Consider the following 18,219-nt stretch of genomic DNA (forward strand, 5'->3'; position numbering starts at 1 on the left):
GAGGAAGAGGCGTGCGTGTCTGGTCTGGGTTAAGATCGTTAGACAAATTTGACAAAGGTGGAGAAGTGGGCTTTGAGTGAGAAAGAGGAAATGCGGTTTCATTGAACACAACATCTCTGGAGATATAAAGTATGTTGGACTTCAAGTCGAGACATTTGTATCCTTTGTGAATGGTGCTATAGCTTAGAAAAACACGAGATAAAACAAAAATTTAATTTGTGTTGATTATAGGGACGTAAGTTGGGCCAATATTCACATCCAAATAACTTTAAAAAATTATAATATGGATCCCTATTATAAACACGTGAGTATGTAGATTGATTTTTGAGAATTTTTTAAAGGATTAAATTGATGAAGTAAACGGCAGTTTCAAATGCTTCAACCCAAAATTTGGTGGAAAGAGATGCATAGGCTAATAGAGCAAGCTCAGTTTCGACAATATGTCGATGCTTGCGTTCTACTAGGCCATTTTGTTGATGAGTATGCGGACATAAGAACTTATGTGTGATTCCAAGTTTGTGACACAATGGGGTGAGAGATCTGAATTCATCACCACCATCAGTTTGAAGTACAAGTAATTTGGTATTGAATAATCGCTCAATAAAAGGTAAGAAGGTTGAAACCACTTGTTGAACATCATATTTTAATTTTAATGGAAAAAACCAAGTAAAGCAAGTAAAGTAATCTACAAAAGAAAGATAGTATTTAAAGCCATTTCTAGACACTACAGGAGATAGACCCTAAAGATCTGCACTAATAATTTCTAAAGGCCTTGTGTATACGGCCCGACTAGATGAATAGGGCAGTTGGTGGCTTTTTGCTAGTGGGCATTCAGAGCACTGGAACACGGGTAGAGTGGGAGAAATAGACAAGTAGTTGGCGTGCAGAATTTTGAGACAAGTTGAAGAGATTGGTGCCCCAGCCATCGGTGCCATTGAGGAAGAGATGTTCTTTCACCAAGACAAGTTGAGGCAGGTGATGAATATGTTCTTGAAGGGAAGACGTATAATCCATTACGCGTGGGTCCGGTGAGGAGGATCTTCCTGATCCGATTGTCCTTCACGGAGAAATGAGTGGCATGAAATTCAAAAAAGCAAGAGTTATGAGCACAAAATTGGAGAACCGAGATAAGATTTGTGGAGATATTTGGAACATGAAGTAAATTATGTCGAAGAAAAGATGAGGAGTTTGAAGTAATAGAAGAGTCCCCAATGTGTTGAATGGGAAGGCACAATCCATCACCAACTCGGATTGTCTCATTACCAGAGTAGTGTTCAGTAGATAGGTTGAGATTGCTCAAATCATTTGTGATATGGTGGGTAGCAACTGAATCTGGATACCAAGTGGTGTTGGAAACAGAGCTAGGTGTGGTATAATTCGCAGAGAAAGATCTGGGCACCTCTATTTGATAGGCATGATCGAACCTGTGTCTGCATTGGAGGGCAACATGCCCTGGTTTGTTGCATACTTTATGGGTGGGACGCTGTCCGTCATGTGTTTGATGTAAGTTGCCTGAGGAATATCGACCACCCCGAGAAGTTGAAGATGAACTACTATGACCACGAAAACTATTGAATCTACCTCTGCCTTGTCAACCACCACGGAAACCACTTTTGCCACGTTGATCTCGACCACCATGTGCACTGTAATTAACAAATGGCTCAAAGAAATTTTTGGCAGTGTGAGTTAGTCTATTTTCATGAATTAATAGGAGCTGATATAGTTCATGAGATGAGAGAGGTTCAGATCTTATAGTGACAGAGGTAACAAAAGATTCATAAACTGGCCCTAAACCAGTAAGTAAATAGGTGACAAATTCTTTATCTGGAAATGGGTTACCCGTTGCAGCCAATGTATCAGCAAGAGTATGAACATTTCCAAAATATTCAGAGATAGATTGATCTCCTCAAGAAAGATTGGTGAGCTGAAAATGAACCTGAAATTCTTTTGCTTGACAGTGTGAGGCAAACATAGATGAAAGGGAGAGCCAGAGTTCTCTAGCAGTGTTTGAAAAGAGGACATGGCCAATGACAAAATCTGAGAGGGATGAGAATAGAACATTGAGTACCAGCTGATTTGTGCGCATCCACAAAAGAAAATATGGGTTGGTTTTGGGTAGGTCATTTGAGATGGAAGGTAAAAATTGTTCTAGACAAGGAAGGGTTCCATCAACATATCAATAGAAATCTTGTCCTCTGAGGTATGTCAACATTTGGACTTTCCATAGTAAATAATTTTTTGTTGCTAGCTTGATGGTAACAACATGTGAGAAGGAAGAGATAATGGAAGAAGTTGGCTGTGGAGGAGGTGAGAAAACAAGTGCAGCCATGGATAGAGGAGACTGCTAGTCGAGCAGCTCTGATACCATGTCAATAGAAATAATTTTCCCGAATTCCCTCATCATTCATTAATGTATTGAGGCAGCATATATTTATACACTTTACAAGAGAATCAAAATCAGTTACATGCAAGAAAATAAAGTGAAGAATAAAAATAATAGAAAATGTAAAACTTATTCTAGAATATTCTAGAGCTAATATAAGGCAGTAGATTCTATGCTAATTATATATATAATTACTATAGAACCTAAAATGTACATGTATGACTAATGAATTAATTATGTAATTCGTCATCATGGTCACAATTAAAATCAACGCACAAGTTGAGATCATCATGTAGTATTAAGATCATATCTCTCTCTTCTTAATTTTACCAGTAATTATAAATTTATTTTGCATAATTGAACTAGTTCATGTTGTTTTCTAAACCATGGTCCGACACGAGCTTCGATCAGCTTTTTTGTTTACTCTAATAAAGTTGTTCAAGACGAGTACTGTCTTTCAAATCTAGATACACAGCACGCCATCCCTCCAATGTACGTACGTGTAGATAGGATGCGATATTGCGGCACAAAAGAATGCCGATCTGCAGGGCTCCACACAGGCCGCCCCCATTCATATTTTCACTCCCACGTACAGGAATATTAACTGTTTATTATATGATCATGAAATGCATGCGCAACAAGCTGCTAGGCTTCGGTACTGGCTTCTCAAACCTTACACATCCAGAACGTCTGCTGTATGATCAGTCGAAGATTAATTACTAGTCAATTTGCTCGATTCCCGATAGTGATTGGAACTGAAAGCAATTGAAAAGGGGAAACCGAAGATCAAGGATGTGAATGGCCACTCAAGGGGTACGTACGTAGGGTCTTTAAACTCGGACAAGGCCCATTCTAACACGCGATCTCTATAAATATGGAAGCCCAAAAACTCTTTAGCCGATGCATAAAAAACTTTTTTTTCCCCATGCATTTGGAATAATTAATTTATATATAATTAAGCCCACGACCTTGGGAAAAAATATTAATTTTGCAAAAAAAATATATGTAAAAAAAAAAAAAAAAAAAACATGTATGTGTAATCACGAAGGTGGTCTAAATTGTACTGGCCGGAGTGGAAAATTAAAAATTATTTTTAGGACTTATTTATCTTATCATTTATCCTATTTATCAACTTGCCATTTGAACAGAAAAGAAAAAAGAAATTAAAATAAGTGTCATCACCCGACCCCCGGCCCATGCATATTGTAGGTACAATATAGATCAGGGCCTAATTATAAAATGATAATTTTATTTCTATTATTACATATGATTTATTTGGAAAATATTTTAGACAGAGGGCAAGTAGTACGTGATCAAGATCGCGCCCTAGCTAATAGCGTAGTACTAATTGGTAATTATATATGCCTGCAGAGGAGATTATTCATTATACAAAGCTGCATGGCCTGCATTATTGCTTAATATATAGTTATTTATTTTTTGGCCGAACTGATGTATATGATCTAGTACTGGAGAAAATATTGTTTAAGAGTGGCTTGCAAAGCTGAATACACAGCACGCCATCCCTCCTGGGAAGGATGAGCTACGTCCCAAAAGAATGATGATTTGGGATTCTCACAAAGTGTATACAGCTTGGCTCCATTTTCATCTACCCTCCCACAGGTCAAATATTCGGCGCTTACAGTACTAGTACCCAAACAGCATGGCTTCAACGGGTTCTCAAACTTTATACTTCCTGCATGCATGCATCACACACGTATATATATATAAAAGATATATATATATATATATATATATATATATATCGATCAGTACGTACGTATACTAGATTAATCAATGATCTCTATGCATGAGTTCTGATCAAAGTGAACCAAAAGTAATTGAAAATTAGGCTCACACCCAAGGGGCGCGCAGTAGTGTTGTTAAATATATATATATATATATATATATATATATATATATATATAGGATGGAGGTGGTGGTTAATCATGTTACCTTCGTTCTTGATGGCGGACGTGAAGGAAGCATAAAGATCAATAATGAAAAAGGGAGAATCCTTTGTTTCCTTGTTCAGCTTTTCCACGGTTTGCTTCAATAGAAGATTGTGGAAACCGAGGAACGAGTTATAACTCTCATTGCACTGTTGGAATGAGGATGTGCCTGTGAAAGCAGGGAGACATCCAAAAGGCACTATACCTGTCACGCCTATTTTTTTTACTCCCAAGCCATGAATTCGTTTCAAGTTGATAGCAAGTTGATTGACTACTGTCGTAATGAAAGATTGCAATCCCTAAAACATATCATCAATTTAATTCAGATTAATATAAGGTTCGATCAACATTACAGCTACTATAATATATCATGTAAACGGTTCTTACCACATCTTTTAATTTTTGGTATTAATTAATACGAAAGCAATTATTAATTAATCTAAAATCATATGTATTAATATATGTCTCTTTTGATAACATAAGTTTTTAGTTGGCCACTTAGCATGACATATAATATTGTTGTTGATTGTATGCCATATATAATATTAATATTTAAAATATATATATATATATATATATATATATATATATATATTAGCTAACTGCATCCTTTTAAATGGTCGGGTCGGGCCCAAACACAGCAAGGGTTGCTCAGGTTGCAGGCCTAGGTCCATGAGTAAAAACATTTCTGTTGGAAGCTCTGGAATCATACGAATTGAGAAGAGTAATGGTATAAAGGTTAGTTGTTAATATGGTATGATCAAAATTAATGATTAATCATGGTACTCAAGATAACAAAACATTAATTTCCACTATGTTTCCTTATCTTTCAAGGATGGAAAATCTTATATTCAGTATGGGACGGTGACCAAATCCAAACGCAGTATGGCCACAAATTAGTCCATCTCTCTCTCTCTCTCTCTCTCTCTCTCTCTGAAGTTGGATCCTGGTACCTGCTGCCACCTAACCCACCCACTAGGGCCATGCATGCGTATAACGTTCAAACAACGACACGATCGAAAATTAAGGTTAGTTTTGAACAGTAAATTGAGATAAGTAGGAAAGAAAGTTAAATAAAATATTATTAAAATATTATCTTTCATATTATTATTATTATTTTAAGATTTAAAAGAGTTGAATTATTTATTATATTTTATGTAAAAATTTATAAAAATTATAAAGATAAGATATGATAAAATTTATAAAAAATTATGCACGAACATTTATGCACAGTTACGTAGAATATTTCTCACCTCAGCAGATCCGTTCGTGCTAATGTAAGTAAAGTAGTCATTACCAGCGAGATTGACATATGACACGGAGCGCTCTAGGTCTTTACAGGGAAACATGTTGTCTCTGAGAAGATGTTTGAGGAAATCGATCTGGACTGTCATTTTTGGGCCAGGGAAAACGGTATCAAATACACCCGTGCCTCCATAAGCAAAATTCATTCCGTATTTCAACAACGGAATCGCACATCATGATGATTTCCACCCTTCATATGAAATCGGAGACTCAAGTCCTAAGAACTTCGCTGCATGCATGCATTAATTTATACAATCAAACACAATCTATAACATTAGAGATGCTAATTAGTGTAAAATAGTCCTGTCATCAGTATTTGCATGCATTACAAAATGTTAATATATCAAATAAATATTAATAAAATTAAGCTCCCAAAATATTAAATTGATGAGAATATGTATATTTTATTATTTATTTTTTATTTTAATATTCACCCTTACCACGTGTGGGCTAGACTCCCTATCAATGATCAACAAACCTAACACATGGAATATTTAACTAAATTAGATAAAGTGTATGAAGAGTTAGAATTCGAACTCATGATGACTTCTACTCTAATATTATGTAAAATCACCACTTGTCCTAAAAATTTAAGTCGATTGGAAGATACATATATATATTATTAATTTTATATCTTAACACAGACTATACTGTGTACGTGTTTTGACTGTATTCCTATAAGATCCTTCTAGGTACAGTCGGGCTGCAAAACCGCTGGGGAATCAGCCAATATATTTAAATAAAAAAAATGAAAAGGATGAAAATGAGAAGAAAGACAGCAGCTCTTCGTGTGGGTCTTGGTCGTCGTTTGGGTCTCTCAAATCTCTCAAAGTTCGTCTCATATGGGTCTTCTTGTAGATGAAAAAGGCAGCTCGTCTGGGTCTTCTTCGTGCCTGTGCATGATGGAGTCATGACCAAGCCAAGGTGGGAGGTTGGGTTCACACCACAGCAGCAACAACAAGCGGAGTTCAATGCCACGCAGACTGAGATAGCTCTATAAAGATATCAAACGAGTGGGAAAAAAAAAAAAAGGATGGGGGAAAGAAAAACTACTAGGCTCTTTGTTTTCGCATTTATTTTGAGTCATATACCAATCCATACTGTGGTGGTATGGTAAAGTTGTTTGATTAACTAAGGGGAGATGGAATTTTAGAACCCAACTCGTAAGGGAAAAAACAAAGAGAGAGATTAAGGAGATGGGAGGAAACTTTGACAAAAAAATTGGGTATTTTTGTATGTGAAGTGACTTTATTTCAATTTGTTCAATTCCGTGTGGGTTCATCAAGTGATTCTTCATGTGGGTCATCAAGTGATTATTCATGTGTATTTGCTCCATTCTGCAAGTGATTATTCATGTGTATTTGCTCCATTCTGCAAGAAGATGCATGTGAAGTGATTCCCCTTCGTGTATGTATTTGCTCCATTCCGAAAGAAGATTTGTCTCCAATCCTGAGCTTCTAACAGTAGCCTGTAAGTTGCGAAGGGTTAGAAACCAATGATGGCAGTGATGTTGAGCTGGCAATCTTGCCCATTCTTTGGATTTCTAAGGCCTAATTCTATACCTCACGTAGAGTTCGTTCTCTTCGAAGTGAGGAGGATTTCGTAGGAAATACAAAGGTGGGAAGACAGAACAACTGATGGGAAGATGAAAGTGGGAAGAAGAGAGAGAGGCAAAACTTTTGTGGCTCAAAAGACTAAAGAATGCAGAGTTCATGGTCTTCGAAATGAGGATGATTTTGTGGGGAAGATGAAGGAAAAGAGGTCAAAGTTGAAACGATTCGTTTTATCACTAAAATGTAGTGTTGCGTTTCATTTTCCACTGGGGCACCGATTCCCCCACGGCTACGCAAGCCGACTGCATTATCATTCCCCATAATTTTGTGCTCTAGAAGAAGCATTGAGCCAACGTCCTATATAAATAGCATATCAGTAACATGATATGCAGATCAAAGAAATAGCCAAATTATGCATATGTTAAGAGCATTGGCATTGGATTAGCCAAATGCATTTTCATCTTTAAATTTAGCAAATATTATCCATAGTTGCTCCACATTGAATTAGCTAAATTGTTTTCATCCAAACTATAAGTTACAGTAAATCCATTCTTCTTTTCAAATATGAAAAAAACTATAGCAAGTCTAAAAGTATTTTTTGAGATTATTATATTATATATATTAGATTTTTATTCATATGAGAGTTTACCATCTATTTACATATGAGATTATTATATTATAGATTGTTAGATTGTGAAAATAAAAATGAATATGATTTGTTGGAGGTTATTGAAGATTATGAAAATAAAATAAAATAATATAAATAATAAAAAATAATAATATTTTATTATTATAGAGAGTGTGATGACTAATCCAATGTAGACTTCAAATTTTGAATAATTAGTTAAAGGTAAAAAAGTTACATATTAATCAAAATTTGAAGAATAGGATGGTCAATCCAATACCAATGCTCTTAATTTTCCAAATTAGATATATAGAGATCATCAGAGGGACACACCAACGTAATCGGAGAGGACACGGCCATCGGAGAAACGACCAACTGCTTTTCCCGGAAAGGTGATGCCATAGGGATATTTCCAAGCGACTTGAGTTTTATTGGTGTTGCCTGTGTCAGCATAAGAATCTCCAAAGACGAAGAGCTTTAGCGGACGAATATTAGAGGGTGCATTATCATGTCCAGCTTGCACTGCTTGTTGCCCTGGAAAAAGTCCAACAAGTACATATACATATATATAGAGAGAAGCTAGTTAGTACTGATCAATTTCGACGACAAATATTTAATACGAAAGGAACACTACTCCTAATATGCATATAGGTGTTGTAACCTGAGAGAATAGACAAGATCAGGAAGCAGCAGAGAAGAGAACAGAGGATCTTTTGCGTATCCATTACAGCTACAAGAAGAGAAGCGCGCCGAGCTTGATCAAGCGTTGAACGAAGACAAATTTTGGTGGAAGTAGATGCAAAATATGTGGACGAGCCCGGATATTGGATGCCTACATTCCTAATGCTAGTTCGTATTTTATATCTATATATATAAGCACAAGTTAACTGGTAGAAAAATAAAAATAAATGAGTCAATATAAGAAAAATAAATATTTGTGATGAATTATTTACGATGATAACGATTATTTTTTCATATAATCATTATAATTTTTTTAAATTTCTAAATAAAACACAAAAAAAAAAAAAAATTCAACATTTTCAAATCACAAAATAAAAATAATATTTTTATTTATAATATTTTTATTCAACTTTTTTTCTTTATTTTTTTAAAATCTCATAAAATATATTAACTCAAGCTATTTCAATATTATTTACATATTTATTATTTCATCTTATTTCTGTAACCAAACGAATTATAATTCTATCACCCTTACAGGAAGAAGCTACGAAAGTGAAGGACCAAATTATATGTATAAGCTCCAGCTGTGGGAATGACCGATCGATCGACGCCAGCGACTATCAATTTCAACTCGTTTTCAAGGGGTCATATATTATCCCATCTAATTTGTTGAGAACGGGAAAGACCACAAGTTGCAGCAACGAAGACGCCCACCCGTTCATGAAAGTAGGAAACTTCTTTTCTATGTTTGTTTTCGTTTGACCCTTCTTTTTCTTTTTGTTTAGTTTCGAATCATTTTTTTTTTTTTTTTCTTTCTTGGGAGACCTCTGTATTGGTAAAAAATAAATAGAAATTAGTACTTGCCTTATAGAAAAATGGAAGTCTGGACCTCTGGAGACTTGGTTCTTGGGCCGTATTTTAAGTATACGGAGAGGCTTCTGCCTGCCGTATATCTCCAGCTGGGCTTCGAAAAAGAAGGCCTACCCAGTTCCATACATACATTACATACACTCGCCTGTTTTGGAATTTAACGCTAATTTCTAACTTTTGAGAGTCAATTTGTTTAACAACCTTTTACCGGTAAAGAAAAATGATTAATATATATATATATACATCTTTTCCAACTATTTTATAACTCTATTTTCTGATAATTATGAAAAATTAAAACTATTTTTTTTTAAAGTCACAATTATATTGATTAATTGCAAAATAAACAAGTAAAATTACAAGTATATGATTCATTACCCATCAGTAAAAGATAAAGATAGTGGGAGATCTGATTTGCCTTTCGCAATACGAGTCGTTGCATTTGTACCGCATCAAATTATTTAATAAATTCTCGTGTGTAAACTAAGGTAAAACCTCAACGTTGTCTAATTCTACAAACCAAACCACGCGGTATTCTGCCAAGCGTGGCATTATAACATGAAAGTAGAACATATATAAAAGATGCTTATCGAACAAAAGAAGTTGACTTGCAAAAGCAATGGGGGTGTCAAAATTTAAAACGAGAAAAAATAAATAAAATAAAGCACAAATTCACATCATTACACGATTAATACCGATCATAATTCAGTGAGAGTTCTGGTTGAGGTTGTTAGTACTGGTCCAACCAAACTTGCAGCCGCTTCAAAGAAGATGGTGGCCCAACAAAATTAGGCTATGAAATATCCATTAATGATACAAGATCCCTTCCCTTTGGATTACATGGGGTCCGGGAGATCCTTACGAAGCAGCTTCATATCCTTGGATGTCCATTGTCCACCGAGGTAGGTATCGAATCTTGTTTCTGCCATGTTGTATTATAGCCCTTTCTTCTTGGTAAGATTTTCCTGCAAAAAGAGTCGAGAGGAATTGATAGATAGTGGAGAAAATCGATTATTTCACATGTATTTTAAACTCTGCATAGACACGAAATCATGTTAAAGTCTCGAAAATGGACTTCCATCCATTTTGAAAATGTCATAATACCTTTGCTCTTAAGTTTCAACATGCATACAGGCAGTTAAACTTAAACATGCTGTTTCAACACGTCAGTATGCGTCTAAAAAAAAAATTGGCATACCTTTCCATCAAGAAAGGTCCTCAATTTCAGCCGCGTCAATACATGCCTTCATCTGATATCATGTATTTTTAGGTTTGAGGGGCCAACGCATTGGCAGGTGTCTTGGCCAGATTACCCTTTACACTTCCAGCAGCTTGTCCAGAAGAAATCTTGGTTGCTGTCTCAGTTGCTACTATTGACTTCTTTATCTGCAAATAAAAGAAGCAAAAATGAACCATATACATGCTTAAAAAATAAAACCAAAATATAAAGTGATCAACTCAAGAATTTCAATTTAGCTTAACAAAAGATGATGTGCACAACCATTTATATGTATCTATACACAAAACTTAATAAATTTACTAAAATAATTATACACGGAAATATCCAAGAGATTAGAACTTACTGCTGCAAGGCGCTCCTTGTGAATATCATTTGTAACCTGCAAAACCATCAAAGAGCGAAATATTTAAAGAAAACATTTTTCTTGAGTATGAAAAGCATCAGCACTACAACAAGGAGATTCTGTGCTTATACTGTACTGCAGTCAAGCTAAAGGTAAGTAAACAATGAGAAGTGTTACCAGTTTTCTGTAGCTCTTAATCTCATCACCACCAAAACCAGGAAGTGTCATATTCCAATTTCTTTCTGCATCAGATAAAAGCGTAAAAGAAGGTTACGCATTAAATGTCCAAAATCTAAAGTTGCAAAACACTCACATTGGAGGATTTTCCCACATAACTAACCAAGATGTAAAAGTATGTCTTTTGCCTCCAACGTATTTGATTTCCGATGCTTTGCCAATGAGCAACCAAACGTCGTAATCTGTGCAGAGCAAAAAAGAAAAGCTCGGATTTGAGTATGACAATAATATTTAAAAAGAAACAAAGAAAGGCATAAGAAGCATCAAATGGAAAGGTCTCAATCAGAGATGGAGTATAGATGGTAAAGGTAAATTCAAGGCTTCGGAAACTCATCTCCCAGGTCTTCAGCCAGAAAAAATGTGGGAGATAAGGGTAGCCATGTCTTTGATTGATATCATACCAAACATTTTTATTTGCAGATTCTCTAATAAAATGTGGTCATCATTTAATCCTAAAGGCCTTTCACTGATATAGAAAAGTCCACACATCAACCCCACCATCTAATTGATATGAAAATTTAATTTTTATGCAGTCCACTCCTCCAAAGTAAAAAACTCTAGTTTCCATTTTGAGATGAGCAATCATGAAAATGCACTATGAGAAGAAAGAATAATACAAATCTAACCAAATTCAAGAATTATGAAAGATTCATCATCTCACAAAGTACTAAATATTTACAAAAATGAAATTTAAGATAACAGAGGTTCAACCACTCACAGAGTCAACAAAATCCTCCGCAATATCCACAAGAATGTCTTCAACTTCAGGATCCAACTTCTCTAATGGATCAACCTGTACCAGGAGACGAATTTGAAAAAAGAAAATGGACCTCATCATGAATTCTAAAATTTAAAAAAAAAAAAAAAAAAAAAAAAAAAAAAAAAAAAGGAGAAAGAAGAAGAAGAAGAAGAAGAAGATATCATAGTCAAGGTACGAGGGCTTAGGAAAGACATGTTGGCCTATGGTTTATATATTCAATTCCTTCTTTTTTCCCTATTTCCTATTTCTTGTTTAATACATGGGTGCAACTCAACTATTCACATCATTGTACTCAAACAAAGGAGACAAGTTTGATTTCTACACTCATTCTCATGAGATGTAAAGTCGAATTAGGTGCTTTAATGTTTATGTTTCACCAAATGCCGTTCATATGATTATGTGACATACCAGTTTTGGTTTTAGGGTTTATAAGTAATTTTTTCTAGTAAACTTATATTTTTAGAATTTATATTTTTATGATTATAGTTTTATCAGAATTTATATGTACTTTATCTTTATATTTTTCTATTATAGTTGCGATTTATGATTTGTTAGAGTTTTGTTTTAATAAGGATTTCTAAAGTGTATCAGATTATGTACTACGGTTTTGTTTTGAAATTTAGAGTTTAAATTTTTCTTCTAGTCACCGAACCTCATCACTTTGTTAGCCTCTGTTGAGAACTTCAAACCACCCAACCCGTGTGTTTCTCTCGGTGATTTTGTTTGTTTTGCTAGCGTCCTAGTGGAACACCAACTCTAGTGCCGTGTATTCCTCTACTCATGCACATCTATGCTCTTCTAGGGTTTCTCTAATTCTTTATCATCTACCATTATAAAACGTGCTTACCTGTGCATGAGAAGACAAACTTGTGAGTTGCGAAAAACCCCTGTTGCCGAACCAGTGCCGTCGCCCCTTCTCCTCGGTGGCCACCTCAAGAGGCGCCGAACCTCTCCTCGACGACACAGAAGCCGCCGACCCATAACCCCTGTCGAGCCACTCATTTTTCCGGTAAGGCCTCGGCCGCCTCAGCTCTCTCTCTCTCTCTCTTGGTTTCGGTTTAGTAGTTCCTCTCTCTAAACTCTCTCTCTCTTTCTCTCACTCGGCGCCGACCACCATAGGAACCCTCAGTCGCGCCGCCGGTCACTCCCAGCCACCAGCGCCGCCATCGCCTCAGCTCCTCTCCCTCGGTGAGTTCCTCCATCGCAGACCCTCTCTCTATCTCAAACTCTCTTGTGTTTTTGGTTGCCATGCACTCGGGTTCTTGAAGAACCCGTGGGTTTCTTTTTGATGGGCCTTGGGCCTTAGGCCCGTATGGGGTTGGGATGGGCTTATTTTCCTGTTTGGGCTCATGTTGTACAGTATTATATTTATGGGCCAGAGTTTTTAACCCTTTTTACAGACTATAATAATGTTTAATTGAATATGATCTTATTTTATTTCAATAATTATTTTAGTGAAATTTATTGAGTTTAATATTACTAGTTGAGTTATTAAATAAATGTAGTTAATTAAAGGTTCTTTTTTTTTAATAAAAAAAAAATGTTTAAAGAATTAGAAATATGTTTTAAAGTATAATGTTAAGTCTAATATTTGAGTTAAATTTCCTTTGTCAATTTAGTAAGATTTTAATAAAATTTCTATGTTAAGAATTTAGTGGAATTGGTTAAGTTTCTTATAAGATTTAATAATTATGTTGAGAAATGAAACTTAGTTTAAGAATTTAAGTTTTTGTGAATTATTTTAAAATAACTCGAGTATTTCTACTAAATTATAAAGTAGTATTTTAAGTAATTTAAATACTATGAAATATTGATTTTAGTGTTAAACAAATATTGGTTTGACTATATTTTAGAATTTCGAATTTAGTTAACTAAGATATTAGTATTTATTTATTTCCAACAATTTGGTGATAGTTATTTATTGAATATAGGTCTCAAGTTACGAAGTATTATTCAAGAAGAAACGCATCGAGGTAAGTAAATTTGATCATAAATTAGGATAATCACAGTTAGCTTATATGTATGTATTATCCAAGCCAGTTCATTGATAGCCACTATTTATGAACCGCTCATGTCATATGCAAGCATGTCATCTAGCATAGCATACGACCATGTCATTCCGCATCATGTTTAAATTCAGAATTTATGATTATGTATGTAGTATGTCATGCATCTCATGTGTATAAGACACGTAAGCCATCTTAAATTCAACTGTAAGATAATATCAGATCAGTCAATAAGATGGCCATTCAGATGCATGGTACCAATGCAGTTCAGTTCAGTTCAGGGGGGATGTGCAAGCCACGAACTCAGTCGTGGTCCACCATAGTATGCCAGAATACTATCAGCGGCTCCCCTTGCGGCCGCGGGATGTGGGGCCGGTGCACAACCTTGCACACAGGGTTAAGTGTGTTGGCCAGTCAGATAAATCAGTTAAATCAGTCAGATCAATCTGTTAATTCAGTTAAGACAGTCATACATAGCATAAGCATCAGCATGAACAGTCATTAATTTTTTTTAAGCTCAGCATGAAAGTTGTTATGAAAATCTTATGTTTATAACGTTTACGTTGTGATAAATTTCTTACTGAGTCATCGACTCATTTTAGTTTGTTTTCATGTTTTTAACCACCCAGGTGAAGATGATGATTACGAGCAGGCAGGCCAGGAGTAGAAGGAGCATTTATTTTTTTTTTAGTTCAGACTTTCTAAAATAAACATGTTTTTATGACATGAATTTATTTCAGTTTATTTCATTTAATGTTTTGGAAGACAGTTTTATTAGACATTTTTCCGCATAATAAAAGTTCAGTTTTTTTTTTTTAAATTATGAAATTATGGAATCTATTACCGGATTATTTTTATGGAAAATACGTGACACTCCTAGCCTAGGGGAAGGGGTGTTACAGATTCTATCAAGAAATTAAAGTTAGGCAGGTTCCATCATCACAACCAAACCAACTGACTAGACTTCGGAGCGTTAAGAAGGTGATTAATGATTTGAAAATCTAGATACTTTCTTTTTGATAGGTAATCAATAAGTTTTATTCATTAGAAAAAGGCATAGCCCCAATGTTTTGAAAATGTAGATTCATCAATAAAGTGTTTGCAAAGAAGACTAACAATGGCTCACCTGGCTAACTAGCTCCTGGACACTTCTTTTGGTAAGAATTCTATTACAAGATTCATCTGTTTCCACGATAGCTGTCCTATTCTGGGGCCCAGACTGGACTGTGTTCGGTTGTAGCATTGCAAGAGAGGAAGGCTTCTGATTTCCTGAGCCCTGAACCCTAGTAATTTGAGGTTGATGGGGAACACTTTGTTGGACCCTTGAAGGTGCAAATTGCTGTCCATAATGCTCTTGCAGCTGATTTGATGGTGAAGGTTGTTGCGGCTGCAAAGAGGATATATGTTGCTGCTGTGAAGCTGCTGGCACCGGATGATGCTGTGGTTGTTGAGGAAGATGTGCACGTTGTTGCATTTGTGAATTCACCTGAAGCCTATTTGAAGGGGATGGTAAAGGAGGCTTCCCTTGTGATCCAGACGACAACCATGGCTGATTAATGGATTGCATACTTTGCGAGGTATTTGGTGATGGAGAACCAGGAGATCCCACTGATGAGATTCTCAAAAGGCCATGCCCTTGCAGATTCTTCAGAAAGAAAAAGAAATTAAAAAGACTATGGTACAGGCATGAAACCTTCTTTTCACCTCATATTTTTCCCAAGAAACACTAAAAACAAGTTATAAAAAGCACAATAATCCAAGCCACAGACAATATTAACCACCATTCAACTAGTAAATACAAACATATGTCACCGGTAATCAAACTATCATTATTATTCTACAAGATATCAGTTTAGTACTCCAAAGAGCATCAACAATAAGATAGGAAAACAGAATTTTAATTGCAGGAAGTGCATCCTTTCCAGAATCTAGAAGCACAAGCAAAACTGCGGGAAATGCCTTTGTATACACTGGAAAAAAATAATTCTGAAACCACCACTCAAACACCAAAATATCTTGGATTACATTTGACATGGCGAGAAAATTAATTTACAGCATGAAAACTGAACTTTCTACTTTCTCAGCTAGCATTGCCTTTCTTATTCATAGCTTCAACCATGGATTTGCTTAATTTCTTTTTATTGGCACCAGGTGTCCGGGAACAACGTCCCGACTAATCCCAGGGGTAGCCATGGATTTGCTTATGATTGATCAATTTAAAAATTTTAAACTACTCCAACACTAGGTCTCTGCATGCTTTCAACTTCAGCGATAACAAGCCAAATCCAATATGATAATAATTTTCAAACTACTCAAAGGGTATTCCTAATTTTTGACAATACAGAAAACAATGGATGTGCTTTGAAGGGAACATTCAGAAAAAAAATTTAAACACTCACAAATCTTGTTTTAAGAATGCATTCAACAGTCAAGTTCAGTGATAAAGAGCCATATTCAGTCCAAATTATGTAACAGGAAAACAACCCTTATATCATTTACATGTAGGTAAAACAAAACCTAAAACAGCAACATCCTTACAAAATCAACAATCTTGCAGAAGGATACGATCCTTGAAAATGAATTCTGACCTATTCACGTCACAAGAGTGGAAGGTCATAGAGTACTGTCCACAAGAGAGAGCCTCATGGAAGGATATTTATCCATAACAGAGTAACAATTTAAAAACCTTTAGCTCCACTAACAAACCATTAAATGAGATAAGACATAGAGAGGCTACTCACTTGCGAGATTGAGGGCTGGTTAGTTGGGGAAGATGACGGTCTAAGAGATGACTGGACAGGTCTCTGTTGGTGGTGTGCCGGAATCCCGCCTGGCCGAATTTGTGAGGAACTCGAACCAAGTGATCCCAACATCCCCATTCCCTGTACTCCTTGAATCGTCGGTCTGGCCTAAACATTACACCAAACAACAATTATAGCCACAATAAAACATGCGACTCAACCATAGTTTTTATGTCTGGATGACGATCATAAGCCAAGTTTAATATTTGAGTTAAGAGGGGGAACATTTGGTGGAGGGCCCTAGCTCTTGACTACCCCGTGGTCGCCGCGACCAGTGGCCAAAGCTATGGCTACCCAGCGGAGCGAGAGGTCTCATTTCCCCTCACCCCCTTTTTTTTTGTTTTGAATTTCTATAAATAAACAAGTTTTTAATTTTTCAATTTTAGTTCTTTTTTTCCCAAATAAGAGAGAGAGAGAGAACTTTGGAAGTCTTACATGCAATGCCAAACCTCAATCTGGACAAATCACAACGCCGGATTAACCAAAGATTCCTACGAAAAATTGTGAAATTTTCTAGCGAACTCATGCGAAATAAAACTCACCTGCGAAACATTGGAATTAGGGGCCGATTCCGGAGCATGGACTGGACTCCGTCCCAGCCCACCGAAGTGCTGACCGAAAGAAGACGAGAACGGGGTAGGTTGAGGAGAAGTGTTGGCGTGGTGGGCCGGAACACCAATGGCAACGCCACCCCTCGGCTGTGGGGGCGAGATTGAGGGAGACGCAGACGAAGATGCAGAAGAAGACGAAGACGGGAGCGAAGAGAAATGCGGATAGTGCGGCTGTTGATGTTGTTGGTGCTGCGGCAGGGTTCTGGAGAACGTGGAGGAAGGCCGGGGTGCTGGTGGGGGCTGTGAGGGACTTGGGAGAGAGTGGGGAGGGAGTGAGGAGGTGGAGGTGGATGATGGTTTAGAATTAGGGATTTGGTTGGTGGTGGGATTGGGGTTAGGGTTAGGATTTGGGGTGGATGAGGACGGAGTTGCCAGAGACGATAGAGGCTGCGGAGCCGGTGTTGGCTGCGGCTGTGGCGGTTGGGGTGGAGCGTCAGTGGGTTGCGAGGCGGAGGCGGAGGCGGAGACGGTGACGGCGGTTGGTGGGGTTTGTTGTTCCATTTGATATTTGAGACTGGCGGCCTGACGGGACGGGGTTTTTCTACATCTTAAGAGCAATAGACGTGATGAAAATTAAACAGTGATTGGCTTCGATTTTCACTCGTTCCATTTGGATTGGATTATTAATTGAGATAAAGTTCTTGAATAAAATATTAATTTTTAATATTATTATTATTTAAAATTTTAAAAAATTAAATTATTTATTATATTTTATATAAAAATTATAATAATGGGATGAGATTAATTAAGAGTCACTTTTAATCCAAACCAAGTGTTGGTTATTTCGATTTTTTAATGGACGGTATATGAAGAGTTAACGATTTGGTTATATAAACTATCTCATTATATTTAACTATT

The 18,219-nt window shown here is 36.3% G+C and overlaps 1 protein-coding gene and 1 pseudogene across 2 annotated transcripts; both read right to left on the bottom strand.

The window, feature by feature from the left end:
• Window positions 1-3,615: 3,615 nt before the first annotated feature.
• Window positions 3,616-8,673, bottom strand: LOC121268580 (annotated as a pseudogene).
• A 1,337-nt stretch (window positions 8,674-10,010) lies between these two features.
• Window positions 10,011-17,971, bottom strand: LOC121268579 (transcription initiation factor TFIID subunit 12). 2 transcript variants are annotated; one of them, XM_041172905.1, is made up of 9 exons: window positions 17,293-17,971; window positions 16,691-16,858; window positions 15,076-15,594; window positions 11,902-11,976; window positions 11,287-11,365; window positions 11,124-11,188; window positions 10,947-10,982; window positions 10,562-10,749; window positions 10,011-10,328 (listed from the first exon to the last, which is right to left on the bottom strand). In XM_041172905.1, the coding sequence occupies exons 1-8, from the start codon at window positions 17,860-17,862 to the stop codon at window positions 10,630-10,632; spliced, it is 1,632 nt and encodes a 543-aa protein (XP_041028839.1). In that variant the 5' UTR covers window positions 17,863-17,971; the 3' UTR covers window positions 10,011-10,328; window positions 10,562-10,629. The 2 variants fall into 2 exon arrangements, with proteins under 2 accessions (XP_041028839.1, XP_041028840.1); XM_041172906.1 differs by lacking the exons at window positions 10,011-10,328; window positions 10,562-10,749 and having other exon boundaries at window positions 11,260-11,365.
• Window positions 17,972-18,219: the final 248 nt, after the last annotated feature.

This window comes from Juglans microcarpa x Juglans regia, chromosome 5S (assembly GCF_004785595.1).
Source record: "Juglans microcarpa x Juglans regia isolate MS1-56 chromosome 5S, Jm3101_v1.0, whole genome shotgun sequence".
NCBI lineage: Eukaryota > Viridiplantae > Streptophyta > Magnoliopsida > Fagales > Juglandaceae > Juglans > Juglans microcarpa x Juglans regia.

What these genes read in the sequence shown, in the direction of transcription:
- LOC121268579 (XM_041172905.1), bottom strand. Translation starts at nt 17,862, where the DNA reads ATGGAACAACAAACCCCACCAACCGCCGTCACCGTCTCCGCCTCCGCC. An exon ending in CTAATTCCAATGTTTCGCAG is followed by an intron (nt 16,859 to 17,292) that starts GTGAGTTTTATT and finishes TGTAATGTTTAG; the next exon opens with GCCAGACCGACGATTCAAGG. An exon ending in AGACATACTTTTACATCTTG is followed by an intron (nt 11,189 to 11,286) that starts GTTAGTTATGTG and finishes TATCTGATGCAG; the next exon opens with AAAGAAATTGGAATATGACA.